This window comes from Amphibalanus amphitrite, unplaced genomic scaffold (genome assembly GCF_019059575.1).
Source record: "Amphibalanus amphitrite isolate SeventyFive unplaced genomic scaffold, NRLGWU_Aamphi_draft 000363F_arrow, whole genome shotgun sequence".
NCBI classification, from domain to species: Eukaryota; Metazoa; Arthropoda; class Thecostraca; order Balanomorpha; family Balanidae; genus Amphibalanus; species Amphibalanus amphitrite.
The window spans coordinates 448,375-465,039 of NW_024881857.1; the positions used below are offsets into that span (position 1 = coordinate 448,375).

General features: G+C 54.2%; 1 protein-coding gene across 2 annotated transcripts; it reads right to left on the reverse strand.

Annotated features, from left to right (window-relative positions):
• Window positions 1-85: 85 nt before the first annotated feature.
• On the reverse strand, window positions 86-16,371 carry LOC122389586 (pecanex-like protein 1). 2 transcript variants are annotated; one of them, XM_043381756.1, is made up of 27 exons: window positions 15,722-16,371; window positions 15,014-15,180; window positions 14,369-14,553; window positions 13,970-14,077; window positions 13,523-13,605; window positions 13,021-13,147; window positions 12,286-12,467; window positions 11,840-12,074; window positions 11,412-11,501; window positions 10,810-10,887; window positions 10,300-10,484; window positions 9,839-9,988; window positions 9,249-9,557; window positions 8,159-8,925; window positions 7,709-7,883; window positions 6,515-7,382; window positions 6,039-6,227; window positions 5,492-5,685; window positions 4,932-5,165; window positions 4,579-4,682; window positions 4,174-4,321; window positions 3,693-3,844; window positions 3,072-3,255; window positions 2,509-2,776; window positions 1,884-2,284; window positions 1,319-1,500; window positions 86-794 (listed from the first exon to the last, which is right to left on the reverse strand). In XM_043381756.1, exons 1-27 carry the CDS (start codon window positions 15,872-15,874, stop codon window positions 656-658), a joined length of 6,057 nt encoding a protein of 2,018 aa, XP_043237691.1. In that variant the 5' UTR covers window positions 15,875-16,371; the 3' UTR covers window positions 86-655. The 2 variants fall into 2 exon arrangements, with proteins under 2 accessions (XP_043237691.1, XP_043237692.1); XM_043381757.1 differs by lacking the exon at window positions 9,839-9,988.
• Window positions 16,372-16,665: the final 294 nt, after the last annotated feature.

Consider the following 16,665-nt stretch of genomic DNA (forward strand, 5'->3'; position numbering starts at 1 on the left):
GACTTGCATTACCTGCTAGCGCTGCCTGATTTCGTTAGCAGTCTTCTTACACGCCAGTCGAGCGAATCTATTACAGACGCACCTCCTTTTTAAAAACAGCGTTGTATTTCAGTGTTGCCCTTCATTGGCAAATGGGGCACAATACTTCGATATTTAAGTACGGACTTCGCTCAAACATGTGTAACAAAACGCCCCCGGTACCCACACCCGCGCCCTGGTCTCTGCCGCCTGCACTCGGGTCCTACCATCGGACCACGCCACGGTACTGCATCAGATAACATGACAACAAACCGGTGAGCTCATGTGTGGCACGCCAAGGCAACATCAAACTCACAGCAGCTCTAACATAACTCCTGGTACAGACGATAATAATACCAAAATAATGACAATAATAAAACCGGCGCACTCTTCTGTCCACTGACTCCCCACACCGGTCGAGACCACCTTCCACTCAGGAATGGCTGCACTGCGTCCGTCCAACACACAGCACACGCGCCGTAACAGGGCCCTGTAAAAACACGAGCGGACGCAGTCTGCCGGACGGGCAGCGCGGTCGCCCAGCGGCAGCAGCAGCGGCGCGCGCCGGACGCTATCACAGTCTGTGCATGACAAAGTAGCTGGGAGAGGTGTGCGCGCCGGCGCCGCGGGGCCGGGGTCACACCTCCACCGCTCGCTCCGGCTCGGTGATGGAGGAGAGCGAGGCGGCCGGATCGGCCGGCTGACAGCCCACCTCGGCCACCGGTACGTAGTTGCCCTCCATCTCCAGCAGGAGGATGGTACGGTCCACGTGTGACCTGCCGGCACAGACAGGGGCGGTCAGGCTAGCAGGAAACAACAGCGTCACATGAAATGGGCCAGATTCGACAAATCACAGGTTCCCCATAAGCTAGCGTTTCTAACAAGGTAGATGCCACATCTTTGTTAATGTCATGACTGCTAGCTGATGCCAATGTTACGAGCATCATCTGTATCTCCGTCCGTACCTGTACCGCCTAGTGTCTGGACGGGACGGACACCAGCAGTTAGTGCACCAGCTGCACCGCAGTACCCAGTACAGTACCAGTACCCAGTACCTACCTGTACCGCCTGTCGGGGTGGGACGGACACCAGTAGTGGACCACGGTGCCGCAGTACCCAGTACAGTACCAGTACCCAGTACCTACCTGTACCGCCGGTCGGGGTGGGACGGACACCAGTAGAGTATGTACCAGTACCCAGTACCAGTACCCAGTACCTACCTGTACCGCCGGTCGGGATGGGACGGACACCAGTAGTGTATGCACCAGTACCCCAGTACCCAGTACAGTACTGTACTCACCTGTACCGCCTGTCGGGGTGGGACGGACACCAGTAGTGGACCACGGTGCCGCAGCGGCCGTCCGGCAGCCAGGCGCCCCAGGCGTTCTTTCCGCCGCGCTGCCGCCACCGGTCGTCGGGCCAGAGCACGTCCACACGCCGGCCCTGGTTGATGCTGTCGTACACCACGCCGCCGTCCACCAGCTGCCGAGAGGGGAAGGGGAGGCAGTGAGAGCCCGGACAGTGGGGAGGATCGATACCCGCAACGGGAGAGGGTTTCAGCAGTCAGCACAAGACGATTAATTCAGCGAAGAAGTTAGTTGGCAAAGTCAACAGGTTATACACAGCTGATAGTTAGACAAGGCTGTGAGAGGACATGGGTAATAAAGGACATCCGTTAAGCAATGAGTAGAACGTCCTACTATAATGCTGATAAACTAGTGTTTCAGATAAGGAAAAAAATTCAACCAGGGTACACGAATCGATAGCAATTTTAGGAATAACGAATAGCTTAAGTATACACAAAGCAAAAGTGCTCAGCTGCTCCAGGGCCGGCAGTGTCCGTCTGATTCGCTCTCCTTCCTCACCTTGGCTGTGGACCCCAGCGGCAGCCGGGGCTGGGGCGCCGTCACCCCTCCAGCGGTCGCCGCCGGGCTGCCAGAGCGGACCTGGCGCACCCTGGCCCGCGCCGGACTGGCCGCCGCCGTCGCCGTCGGGTACAGCATCAGCACCGGGGACACGTCCGGCGCGGCGGCTCCTCCGGCGGCAGTCGCGGCGCCGGGCCGGCGCGGCGGCGGCAGGCTGCGGCCCGCCCGGCCGGCGCACGGGACGGGGTACGCGCCAGAGAGCGCCGGCAGGGTGGCAGAGGTGGGTTTGACCCCCGGCGGGGCGACCAGGTGCTGTGGGAAGGTACCGGCCGAGCGCGGACCCAGGCTGCCGCGGCCGCTGCCGCCGCCCATCTCCTGGCTGCCCGACACCGCGAACGTCGCTGTGGACCGAAAATGAACGGGGAATCGTCAGTAACCGCATACAGTCAGAGATACGGGCGGACGGAGGATCTCTCAGTTCTCATCACACAAAAGCTGGAGTGTGGACAGACAAGCTGTATTCATAGAAACAATAATTCGTGAGTAAGTAACGTAAACAAGCAACGCTTACCCAACACTCGCCCATCTCGACAGAGCAGGAGTTGGGGTGTATAACAACACTTACCCATCTGGACGGAGCAGGGGTGTGCGATGTAGCGCACGCCATCCTCCTGGAGCACGCTGCCGCCGGACACACAGCCCTCGCCGCAGCGCGCGCACAGCCGCTGCCAGGCGGCCAGCAGGCGGCGCTTGACCCAGCCGAAGCTGATGGGCCCGCCCACAATCCGGCTGATCTGCGCGTGCGTCTCCACATAGGAGGTGGTCAGGGGTGACACGTAGATGGGGTAGCCGATCGGCTGGTCGCACGACGAGTTGATGATGTTCCGCAGCGCCTGGAGAGCGGCGGAAGGGGTGGTCAAATAGATAGGAAAGGAGTATGCAGTACGGACATTCTCAACGAGGTCTGGCCTAGCATGAGAAGCTTCGAAGTTGAAAAATGAGCTTCATATGCTCCGTCAGCTTCCAGCTAGACCTGCCGTCCTTCTACGTTCCGATCCAATGAATGCTGTCCAGTTATTCTCAGACATATACAAAGTACGTCCCAACTAACCGCGCTCCACAACCCAGCCGAGGCACGGCTCACATCCTCCACCCTACACCCTCAGCGCTGCACCCTCAGTTCCGCACCTGTTTGGCGTTCTGTATGCTGCCTCTCTCGGGGTTCCTGTTTCTCAGATAGATGAGCTCCTGCTGCTGACCGGCCCACAGCCCTCTCACACACTCCCTGTTCAGTTTGATGACGCGGAAACTGAGCTGGCGCTTGTTCAGCATGATGATCTTGTACTGGTCGGCGCCGTCGTCCAGAATGTGTCTGCGAACAGACGGTATCGGTGGTAAGGCGGGAGTGGCAGACCAGGGGTTTGGTGAGGAAAATGTTGTATCACTCCAATGGCCTTTATAATTCAGTTGAATCTACCAGTCACTATAATGTTTTGTACGCGCCTTATAGCTTGACCTGCCGCTCTCCTCACGTCCTGTCCACCAACGAAAAGACGTACCAGATGATATGTCATGCCGGAAAAGTGCAAATCTGCGTCATAGGTTTCATAAGCTAAAAACGTGGTGCGCAAATGGGGCGGAATCCCTCGAAATGGCCATCACTGGTGCATTCTCTTCGCAATGTCTTGATATTCACTCAACAAAGAAACTGCAAAATATCAACAAACGTCAATCTCGTTCCAAAGCTACTTCCGTCCCATGCTGAACATTGTCTACCCGGTTGCTGGCGGCCAAAGTCTCCCCACTAACCGCAGAGCCAGCAGAGAGGGTACCCCGGAGAGCACCGCGTTCCTCCAGGCCGGGTCACCCTCGTGGGAGATGACCAGCTTCTCGTCATGGGAGCGGATCGCCTCGTACAGACAGCTGGGCTTCTCGTAGTCCTCGGGCGACATGAAGTGGTCCTGGGGGTGGATCGAAACACAGTGAGTCAGATGGCTCACTGCCACCCGATATTGCCACCCAAACTACTGCCATGGCTGCAGTAAGTGCACTGAGCGACAACTGTTGCCACCCAATATTGACTGAGGTCCGCAGGCGGTACTGAGGGTTAGAAGTTTAGTCTAATGATGGGTCCTATGGGGTCTTAAACTGTGAGCCATAGATAACATGATTCATGTACTCTATGTGTGACCGAAACAGAAAACTCCGTCCTTCAGTTCACCATCAGCTCACACTTCACATTCCTCACCGAAACCACCCTCAGTCCCCCACTGTGCGCCGTCCTTCTCACCTGGTGGAGTTTGAGCGACATTCGGATGCCGGGCGCCACCACCTTGCGCAGCAGGTCCATGTCCGAGAACACCCACTCGTCTCGCAAAGAGGTGATCCGGAAGTCGCCCTTGAACAGCGCGTGCAGACCGTACAGGAAAAACTCCACGCTGTAACCAGAAGGGATACATCAGTCATCCAGAGACACTTTGGTTGAATCTAGTCGGTATCTGAGCTCCATAGCGTTCAACAATGTCCAACCAACGCTTTGCTTAAGAACAATAACCACATCATAATACAACAGTTATGATCGAAATGGGGTGTGTGTTCAGTGAAATACGCGCATTAAAGGACCCAAATCTCCGTTGAGCCCAGTTCAACGATTTGCTCCACAATGGCACTAAGCAAGGCGGTCGTTGGTCCTTACCTGGAGATGGAGTGGTGTGAGGCGTCGCTGAGTGTCCGTCGGCCCAGCAGACTGAGCGCCAGGCACAGAGACACCACCGGAGAGTCGCACGTGCACTCCATCGCCTGTAGGCGCACAGGGTAGGGGTCAGACGGGGTAGGAGATGGTATAAGAGACAGACCAGCACTGTCATCAGCTGAGAGTGGGAGGAGGGAGGACGTGCGAGAAACAGCAAAACGTTGAACACTGAACAACCAGCGAGATCAGGTTACTGAATAACATTGTGTTTTATGATAACAAATTTTATAACAAAAAGCCCTAACACATTTCGTACGTATAAAATACAGCACTTAAATACCGAATATAGCACAGACCTTGTCGCGCTGCTGGACGCAGTACTTGATCCACTCGAGGTAGACGTTGCAGAAGCTGTTGCGGGTGATGCCTGACGCGCGGAAGTCGTAGTCCTCGTCGATGTTCATGTTGAAGATGGGGTCGACGTCCACGAAGCCGGGGCTGGTGGTGTGCTCCAGCACGTGCGACATGATCTCCTCCCTCGACAGCCACTGCTCCAGCTTGGTAGAGCGCAGCGCGTAGAAGATGATACTCTGTGGCGCGATAGGCGGGGCTCATCAATTCCTTGTTTCGGGGACAGAATATTAAAACTGCATCATGAATTACCAGGATCAAGTACATCCTTAAAAAAACGTACGCCAAAATGTGCAAAAATGTCATGAATCGCCGCGCGAAACAACAATACTTTGACCTTTGACTTACAAACACAAGGAGTCAGCGGAACATCCAAAACCATTACAGATGAATACGGCTGTAACGAGTAGCGTACTCCATAGGGTCATGGGCCAGCATACCTATGTATTACCTACTGATAATGCAGTGCAGCATTTATAGCCGCCCTTTCAATCGTCCAGCTCACCTTGACGTAGTAAGTGATGAGCACCTTTCTGAGGTCGAACACTTGCAGCATGGAGGTGGCCGAGTTGTCGGAGATGCTGTACCCCTCCAGCACGTAGCGCGCGGCGGCCACCTCCCAGGCCAGCCAGCGCTGGTTGAAGATCTGGTTGGCCGACAGGATGTGAGGAAGGTGACCCGGCTCGCAGCAGCAGCACCCTGTGGTCAGAAGGTCGGCGTGGTAAGGGTATGGACGCTCGACTGGTCGATGTGTGACGCGCTGCCGGGTGAGACAAGCGACTTGGAACAAAGACCTGGACCAGTCAGGTGTGCCACATAAAGTAGAGCCAACCCGTCAGCAAAAGGCTGTGATGCGAGGAATAAGCTGCTGCATTCACTGGTGAAATGATTGGGAAGTCAATAAATATAAAGCTACGGACTCCTGAGATGATCGCCCAAACATGTGCCTCGGCTTCTAGATTCGACAGATACCTAAACGTCCCAGCTTAATAACCTCCTGATTCCCACTGACAACAGACAGCTCTATGATCCCTCAGCGCCTTCCGTCGTACCTGCGTCCTCCTCGACGCCCTCAGTGATGGCCTCGACCTCTCGCTGTTGGCAGTAGGTGCCGCGGAACTCCAGGCCGCGCACTTGGAACGTCACCAGGCCGTTACCGAGCTCAATGATGTGCACCAGACAGTTGAGGTAGTCGGAGGCGAGCACGAAACAGTCGCCCTGGGACACCACGCCCCACCGACCTGTCGAGGGAGATAGGTGAGCGGAACAGTCCGATGGGTCTGGGGAGGATGAGCGGGGCTTTTTTACAATATATAATCGGGACTTGAGGCAAAAATAAGGCCAAGGGAAACAAGCAAGTGACATGCTATCAGACTCGGAGGGGAAAAACAAATTATGCCTATGACAAATTATGCTTTTATTTGTGGACACTACTTGACAACGTGGACTTTATCAAGGAAAAAAAAGACACGGACGACAATATGGCAATGCCCACCAGTATAAAGCCTCGGTCACACCCATCACTCACCCAGCATGATATCTCCGTAGAGCGAGTGCTGCAGCGACCGGGTCAGGTGCTCGTAGAAGATGGAGTTCAGGTTGTTATCGTTGGCGCCGGGACTCCTGTCCAAATGAAGCGCCAGCCGCGTGTTGCTGTGGTCCACCCGTTTGGTGTTGTAGTCCCTCTCCCAAAACTTGACCGGACGTACATAAGACGAGATGAACACAGCAGAGCCGAGGAAGGGACTGAGAGGGCCGGACAGAGCCGCTGACACAGCCGCCTGCGCGAACAACATCGCAGAGTGGGGCACCGAGAAGGGCTGCGCGAACGCGTGGAACGCCGATCCCCAGGTGATCTGCCACGGCGCAATGTACGTGGTGACAAACTGGATCTTGAGCAGGAAGTCGCGAACCTTATCGAAGGCGATGAACATGACAAACAGGTCGACCAGCATGGTCTCTGACGCCGCCGCCCAGTCCATCCTGAAGAGCAGCAGCGTGAAGACGAGCACGAGGTACGTGTAGCTGGTGTCCGTATAGGCAGCACGGAGACACTTCAAACCACACACCACCACCAGCAGGGTGGCCCACTCGAGACCGAACTTGTCCACCAGACGCGGGCTCTCCACGGTCAGTGCACTTAGCACCACCAGAGGATAGAGCACGTTCCTCTCCAGTGAGCACAGCCACACGTAGAGCCTCTCGAACCATGTGATACGCGCCGGCTCCGTCACCTCGAACTGTCGGTACTCGGCGGCGCGCAGGATCGGGTGCGCCACGCACAGCCAGGGGACTTGTTTTCGCAGCTGAGGTATCAGGTAGTGTACGAGCAGGCCGGTGACGATTGGGAGGGACCACAATGCCAGCTGCAGCTCCGGGCCCAGCGCAGAGAACACCTGACGGGTAAGGGAGGCCAGCAGTCAGCGGCAGGGCAGGGTACGACGGCGATGGCCGGCAGCGAAGCAACATCGCCGATGGACCATACGCGCCGATGAACAAACACTGCAGCAGTCTAACCTATCCCTAACGATTTGAACGTGCTGCTAGCTGCCACTCCTATTTCACCTAACACGTCTGTCCTCAGCAACCGCCACACCTATCTCTCGTGACTTCATGTCCAGCCAATGAACCTAGCCCAGCTGGAACCTAGTCCCTGTGCCCCAGTCACTGATTATGATACTACCATCTTTATCCCAGGTCGTCCCCGTCCCTAGCCACTGACCGTGCTGCAGTGGACGGCGAACACCATGACGCCGATGATGGTGCACGCCAGGCCGTCCGACTTCAGTCGAACACGCGCCGTCTGCAGCAGCTTCTCGGGGAGAGGATCGACGGGCTCCTCGGGGGTGTCTCCAGTCCGCGGCGGCTCCTCCTCCAGCTCCTGACGTAGATACCGACTGCCGACAGCGTAGGACACAGTGTCAGACCCCGGCCGGGGTTAACACGAAAGGAAAACCGACATAGTGGTCGACTGGTGTTACGGACAATGAACGCGGTGTGGGACGTGGAGTTTCAGGTGCAGAAAAGACCAGCGATGAAGAACTATTACAGAAATATTACAGTGTGAAATTGACCAGCTTGGTTTGGGCCCCTCCACCATAAACATCCACCTGTAACTGACTTAACTCACCACTCTCTACAGATAACTGGTGCTTGCTGACTGCTTTCTCACCTGAGAACCCTGACCAGCAGCTGCGGGTCGCTGGTGCTGCGGCTCAGATGGTAGCTGAGCGCCACCAGCAGCCCGCAGAAGATGCTGAACAGGATGTGCTGCGCCGTCGGCTCGTCACCGTTCTCCCGCAGCCCGCCGTACGCGAACCCATACAGCGCGGCCACAGCGAGCAGGCTGCGCGCGGCGGCATACACGGCCGCCGGCAGACTGGTGCAGGCCGTGCCGCCGAACAGGTGGATGTCGAACTGCTCCAGCAGGTACATGGCGAATGTGTCCACCTGGGGCAGCAGGCCGGCCGTGTGCAGCAGCGGCAGCAGCAGCAGCAGGTAGCGCAGCAGCTGCAGCGCCGTCTCCAGGATCGGCGCGGCAGTCAGTCGCAGACCGTACAGCCGCAGCCCGGCGGTGTCGGACTGAGTCCCTCCGCCGTCTGCGCGCCACCTGAGCAGCAGCAGCGTGAGGCCGGTGAGCAGACAGAAGTACAGCGGCCGACCGAACGCCACCAGACGGTTATGACCGTGCGTCGGCGACGCCGCGTCCGGCTGCACGCTCTTCACCAGCGAGTACAGGCTGGAGGCCACGGCGAAGCTGAAGAAGAAGACGCCCAGGTCGTCGTAGAAGTCTGTGTGGAGGAGCGCGGCGGCCAGCAGGGACGTCAGCAGCGCCAGCAGCACCGACAGCAGGTTCTCCAGCCGGGTGACGTTGCGGTCGAGTAGTGCCAACAGCGCCAGACGATCGAACCGCACCTTGAGCCAGACCGCGCCGCCCACCTGGGAACACGGAGCGGCAAACGCGCGATTGAACACCCGATACATCTAATAGACGGGCAAATGGGCGCAGTATCCTAGCGAACTCACATTGAAATAATAATCTGAACAAAATATAAGTCGCCACAGAAAACGACGGAGCAGCAAAAAGGGAGCAAGCGATTGGACAACTTGAGCTGCAGTGGAAAACTTTAAATAATTATCATTACGAGAATCCGACCATTGCATAAATCTTTCACAATGACATAGCTTCTAAGAAAACAACGAGCAATATCGGCCCAGCCTCTGTGACTGGGCGGAGGGGGGAGAGATGAAGCCACACTCACGTGTAGCCGGTAGTGGTGTTTGGGCGGCAGCGGCGGACTGGACGGCGCCGCCGTATCCAGGCCCAGGCTGGAGTGCAGGTAGTGCAGCAGCGGGCCGCCCGGGTCGCCGCCGTCGCCCGCCGGACCGCAGTCGAGGGCCGCGCCGGCCGCTCCGCCGGCAGCCGCCGCCGCCAGTTTCAGTCCGGCCGAGTCGAGCAGCGCCGAGTGGACGGACCAGTCGCTGTCCGCGGCCACCGGGCTGGCCGCCGCCGCCGCCACGCCCACGCCCCTGCCGTCGAACGTGTAGGCCAGCCAGTGGCCGAACTCGTCCTGGGGAGGAATGGAGAGACAGGGAGTTAGAGGAAGGGGGGACGCACCGACAGAACTCGTTGTGAGTGGTCGGCAGGGGAGACAGGGAGTCGGGAGCAGTGGAGAGGCGCGTGGCAGCCCCCTTCTAAAATGAATACTAGCCACAAAGCCCAATACAATTAACGGCTTGTTAATGCCAGTCACGTATCTTGTACCCAATTAATCCTTTGAGGCCTTGACTGGCAGGCTAAATATGTGGCCACGCATTTATAACCTAGCCTACCAACATGCACTCGTCTCACCTTGTCAGGAGATTCCGTCGACAGTAAGCGGAGCAAAGGAAAGGGAATGAACGGGAGGACGGATCCATAGCGGTACAGCCGGCGCCCCACGCTGGCACACGGAGACCGAACGAAGGACTGAGGACAGGACGGCACGGTACTGGCAGCAGCCTGCCAGTCAGGAAAGGAGCCGCCCATCACACTGATCAACACGATATCTAGACATTTCAGCGTTTTTCAATACAAAGCGAAGAAGGTAAAGTTCGACATACAGCACGCCTGAACAGTTTAAAACATCATTCAATACACCAGCCACCACTAAAAATGTCCTAGCTAGCGAAGGCTGAAGCACCGAGCGAAGATTCGTTAGTGGAGATGGTGCAGTTTCTCATCACATCAGCGCCCAACTAGCCCCTAACGACCCTGATCCTACCCAACCCTGTCCTGCCGCAACACAGCCAGCCCTCCCCCTCCCCACTTACCTGAAAGTAATGCACGGCCCCCTCTGTAGTATCGTCATGCGAGGTGGCCAGGTGGGTGCCGCCGGCGGCCGCCGAGAGCATGACGCTGCTCTGCGCCGGCAGCATGTCGTCGGTACCGGCGGGCCGTCGGCGGCGACACACCCGACGGGGACTCGACGAGCGGCGCTGCCGGCTCCCCAACGAGCCTGGGGGTGGTGAGAGGGGTGTAAATAAAACGTAATGTGACAGCAGCTCCTGTTGGTGGGAAAACCTACAGACCCGGAATAAATAAGGATAGATAATTATCAAATCAGATAAGATACAGGCGGGTATCTAACATAGCTTCTGCTTTGACAGATTACAGACAGCAAAAGTGTGTTGGAAACGTCAAAACATAAGCATATGGCGGAACAGCTTAATCAATAATCATAGTTTACATCTGATGAGTTTTACTACCACTTGGTTCACCGATGCACTGAATATCACGTTCAGGTGTTTTTGATGACCAAACGCCCATTTCCATCCACCCACCTCTGAGGCCGTCCCGTGACCTGGCGCCGTGGTGTCCTCCGTGGCGCCTCTCCCGACCCGAGTCCGAGCGGCCGGCCTCTGAGGAAACACACGGAGAGACACAGGAGTGACGTCACACACGCACAGATGACATTACACAGGGTTAACGTCACAGCTGCACCCGACCAAAGTCCGAGCGGCCGGCCTCTGAGGAAACACACAGCGACACACAGGGGTGACGTCACACACGCATGCATAGACCACATCACACAGGGGGTGGGGTCGTCTGCCGACCACAGTCCGACCGGCAGGATTCTGAACATAGATACATTACAGGGGTGACGTAACACACACTACCCCGGAAACTACCGCTTACGATAACCCGGTATCAGTATCACACGGGGTATCACCCCTGTATCACAACATTAGGAAGCCGACAAGAAGTCTGTTCATCAACAAACTTCCGGTGCTAGTAGTATCTCAAAGTCCCCCCGTGTTTAGAATCAGCACCATTGTTGAAATGAGGCCCGCTAGGCAGGTGTGTGCATTTGATAACAGACACACGTTCTACTGCCGGTTATTTCGGACCATACATTTAGCGCTACTGTGAGCAGGTGACTTACCAGCGTACGCACGCGACCGATGGGACCTGTCCTTGGGCACGGCTCCCTGCTCCGCGGTCGACATAACCGGGCCGTCCGATTCCCGCTCATCTGTCGGTCAGGGCAGGTCAGAGGTCAGACGGAGGTCGGCAGCTCATCTAACTGACTGTAAGACACCACGGTACCATCCCGATTGATCTTTCATTCAATGGAGACAGTCTCTACACTTCGAGAAAACCTAGTTTAGTTTCCATAGGACTGCATGGAAACTAATCTGCATTCCATAGGCCGAATGCCATATTCTTTGACGGCATCTCTTTATTACTGTTATCCTTATAGTTTTTCAAGGCAACGCCGAGCAATACAAACTGTCCAACAGACAACACTATCGAGTACAGCCACCTTTTCCCTGTAGCACCACTCATTCTCGTCCCCGTCCGCCCACTCACCGCAGAAGAGCCGATCCACCCCGGTGAGGCTGTGCAGACTGACGTCATCCTCCTCCGGCTCGGCCCGGCTGGGACTCCGGGAGGCAGCGGCTCCGGCTCCGGCTCCGGCGGCGGAGCGCGTCCACTCACCCCCGTCACACTGGTCTCCGAGCAGCGGCGAGTCGCTGCCGCGCGCCTCGTCCTCGCTGCCGCTCTGGTCGGCATCGGCGGCCTCCGAGCGGCCCTGCGGCAGCACCTGGGGACGCGGACGGAGTCGGTTAGATGCTGAAGAAAACGGGCGGGTACAGATCACCAAAGGTTCACGTTACAAACACGAGTACGAGCAAACGACAGAGCCCAGTCAATGGTCACTATGTTTTCAAGTAGTTTTCAACTATACATATTTCTGCCTTTGGCCAGCGAGTCGGTGGCACGGCGGGGAAGCCAGCCTCCTGCACTGCACTAACCTCAGTCTGCGGGTATCGCGCCGGCGGCTGCGGCGGCGGCAGCGAGAATCCGGGCCCGGGTCGCGAGTGTCGCAGCTCGACCAGCGAGTGGCCGAGGGCCAGCTGGTCGGCCTGGCGAGCCGCCGTCGTGTCCGACACGGACAGGGTGCGACGGAAATACCCCGACGGCATCGTGTTTTGGACTGGGGGCACGGGAGATGGACGGTTAGGGCGGCAATACCGACACACAGAGACAGACAGACACGGGGAATGGCGGGTAAGGCACTTGCAATGGTCAAAGCTGGGCCGTGGCTCGAATATCCAATGACTCGTGAATTATGGGCAACAATTAGCAATTCCATATTCTTATGGCAATGACGTTATTTTTATCGGTCACTTCAAGAGGTACTATCCTATCGTCTCCTACCAATCATTTCGCTGATCGTTTGTGAACATGGAGTTTCGCTGACAAATGGCATACCTATGGACAAGCCGCAATGATTGGGATATGCTCACTTCAGAATACTATTCAGCGTATCTCTTTCATTCCCACGTCAGTTGAAAATGATTCATCTCTCGGACATCCTACCCCAAAGATCTCCGATACCCCCGATAGCTCCTCGATGACGGCCAGCTACCCATTTCCCGATAGTAGCACATAGCTGAATCATGGTTCACGCAACATCCGATGACTCATCTCACTCTCATTGATAATAGTTAATCTACTGTCTCTGAATCATACTTCCCCCGTCTCACCTCGCTCGCGAACGGCCGAGAGTAGCGCCGGCAGGTCGAAGATGCCCGACTCTCGAATATGCTCCACCTCCGAGGGAGTCACCAGGCCGAGAGACAGACTGGACGGCATGTGGTCACCGCCGGACGTCTGTGAACGGATTTAAGGGAGGGTATGACCCTCCTCATTCCTTCTTATGACCTCCCAGTACGTTGGTATGATTTCCGACCGACTGACAGTGAAGACATAGTCTTCGATCTGAGCTATCCTTGGCTTACGTTTGTCAGTCCCGTAGCTCAGTTGGCAGAGCGTTGGATTTCCGGGGGTGAGAGCCCGGGTTCGAGTCCCTCGAGCGCTCGATATATGGAGATTCTGCGGATTGTGAGAATGGCCGCAAGTAGTAAAAGTCGTCGAGTATAACAGACGCCGCTCTTTTAGGTACGTTAACCTTTGGCATCTAAATATTCCCATAGCCCGGACTGCCCCGGATGGGCTGTAAAATATGTCTGGTTCTGACGGTCTCACCTGGTCAGACAGCCGGGCCAGGTTGGTGTGGTCCTGCTCCAGCTTGTCCTCAGGAAGCTCCGAGATGAGATCAATCGGGTGGTCTGCAAACGGCGCAGCATGCGTACAATACATCACTCATGACACCTCTTCAATAAATAGTTGGCCTGGAGCACTACATCTCGGATCTTTATCGCACATGGTGACGTGATCCCCATATATTCAATTGGCGAAGAGCGATCGATGTCGAATGAAGCCACATAAGGCAAAAAATGAAGCCCTACATGTTCGGTTATGTTAAGTGCCTTTTATATCCGCGACAAGCTCCTGCGCTCACCGTGGTCCGTATACGAGTGGATTTCACACATGCCCACACTACAAAGACCAGCAGACGGGAAGGTGGCGAGAGTTACAGGGTAAATACGCCCTGTGCTACCAGCTCGTACCTCGCGGGACACTGTCTCGTACCTGCGATACTGGTCGGCGAACGGAGCCGGTGCTGTATCCGCTGGCTGGCAGACACCTCCCGCGGCACGGAGAGACCGCCCTCCATCTGGTGCACGTCAGCGTGCAGATCTGGTGACAGGGACATACAGAAACGCGTCCAGATGCGACGGAAGACAGACGCACAGGAGCACGTTAGGAAGCAAGCAGGCCTTATAGCACAGACACATGGACAAGCACACAATGAAACACGCGGAAAACACGGACAAGAGGAATTACACACCTGCCAATATAATCAATCATGAGTATATCGACAGAGAAGAGGCTTCATTGAAATGTCTCCCTCTCTCTCCTCTCCTGTCTTTCTCTCAACCATCAATTCCTTCCCCATTCCTCTCCTCCCCTCCCTCTCCCTCTTCTCACCGATGGTCTCCGCGCCGTACGTCTGGCTGACTGTGGCCGGGTGCGGCCGGCGACTGGTGGGCGACTGTGCCGCGCCCAGCTCGTGCGCAGAGTTCCGTGAGCTGCAGTCCACTGGAGGAGTGTCGGCCGTCGGTCCCGACCGGGCGCCCTCCAGCACGGAGAGCTCAATACTGTCCGCGGCGCCGCTGGAGGCGCACCGGGCCAGAACGGAGGTCATACGAGGGATACAAATCACGAGGTCAATAACGTAAGTTGAGGCCACTAAAAAAGGAGGGATACAAATTACAAAGAATACAATGCAGGGAGCATCAGTGATATGGAGTGGGTGTTGGTGGCTGGGAACCCGATTTAGATGGGTGGGTCTATCTTTATCTACCCATGATTTTTGTTTATCATTTTTCAGGGTTATTTTTCTCCATTACCTAAAAGTTATGATTATTTGCACCAGACTGCATATGTTTCACACATGTCCATGCATTATCCATAAAGAGATGAGCTAGCCACATTTTAAGTGCAACTATTGCATTATCTATTGCATAGTTCATTTACATATGCTAATATAGTACATAAGCTTGTATTTAGCAATGATAAGTCAGATGCACATGCAAGATAACTATCATTTTTTCTGTTCCCATTATTGCCCACCTTGCTTTTTCTTTGTCAGTGGATGGTTCAGGCTCTCCCTTTTCTTCAACATACTCTGATGTGTCATACATTTTGTGCAGCTGGTAGTTGATGAACTTGATGACACTGAATATAATGAAGACACAGGTACAATAGATGGCCCAGATTGTTGTGGATCTTGATGAATACTGAAAAACATTACATTGCTGGTTCAGGGAAATTTGACAGCATGGTAAGGTACTGTTTTCCCGTGGAAATATTATTCACTTTTCGTGGCATCATCTATTTAGGATTGTACTCTCTATTAGTGAGTGCATTAATCCAATAGGTAACCAGCTTGTAAGCAGTACAGCAGATAGAATCAAAGTGACCATTTTATGATCAGACACTGTATGTAAATTTATAACATTGCAGACCTGAAAAGTAAGGATGTCGTTCTTAAATATAGCATAGTGTTGGTATCACCAACAAATTTCCACAAAATAGTTAAGAGGTCATTTTCTAACTATTAACACCAAAAATTGATCTTCATGAATTTGATCATTACTTCCCCTCCTTCCTTAAGAAAAGAATAACATTATACATTGCACACACATACAATGTAATGGCTAGCCTGAAATAGCCATCTAGGTACTAAATAAACTACCTAATTAGTATTGAAATAAAATATATGTAACTGCTGTAACAATCTGCAAAAGCATGATAACAAATAAAGGTGCATGAACTTACCATTGTAATAAGAAATGGTGCACATAGTAACAAAATCCAAAAGTAGAGCTGAATTGTGTTAATAATAACATTTTGATGCGGATCATAGAACCACCCTCCAGTGACTGACGTCCACAACACATGTCTGAAGATTTCAATACTTTGGGATGTCATGTCTTGCTGTAGCTTCTTACTTCAAGTAAAATACAAGCCCACTTCTTGTCTTATTAGCTGTCTAGTAATAAATCCAAGCATGGCTCAACATGAGAGTAGGTAGTTTCGGTAAGTACCAGGCCACGGGTTCCAGGTAGGTACCTACTCAACTGTTGACCGCATTTTTATTGCAGTGCTATCTTCACCACTAATGTGCATGTCATGCAGAAAATCCAACAAGCATGGCATCCATAAGCTCGATCAAAATGATCTATTGGAATCGAATGAAAAAGTAGGCACACTTCAACTTCTCTTTATCCTTGCTGATACTTCAACTTGCTCAATGCAAGTTCAGCAGTTTCCCTGTACACTCAGCAATGTAAAAACAAAATCAACCATTTAGCACTTCTAATGCATTGACAATCCGGTCATCCCTCCGGAAATACGCAAAAACAAATGGCATTTATTGAGATATTCGATGATATTAGCAACACGACGATTGTCTGCGTCAGATTCGTTCCAACTTCCTTATGACGAACAGCTGATCGGAGTGCAATAGTCACGTGACCAAAACACAGGCGCGGATTCTGAGGATTTAGTAGAGAGCATCTAGGATATTGGTGCTTTTTGATGCGGTAATTTCAGGAAACTCTGCACATAATAACACAATGATGATTCCAAAAAATGGAAGAGCAATCATAAGGGATCTATCTCACAATTTTTTTGCTTGAAACACCACAGCTATTGATCCACTAAATTTGTTCCTGTTTATACTACTAGAAATCATTCTAGCTAAAATGCCTCGCCAGTGT

Bases quoted from the DNA above. Each gene is read 5' to 3' on its own strand.
- LOC122389586 (XM_043381756.1), bottom strand. From the start codon at position 15,874: ATGACATCCCAAAGTATTGAAATCTTCAGACATGTGTTGTGGACGTCA. The intron at 9,558-9,838 runs GTGAGACGAGTG...ATTCCTCCCCAG, and splicing joins CGACGGAATCTCCTGACAAG to GACGAGTTCGGCCACTGGCT. The intron at 795-1,318 runs GTGAGTACAGTA...CTGTGCCGGCAG, and splicing joins CACCCCGACAGGCGGTACAG to GTCACACGTGGACCGTACCA.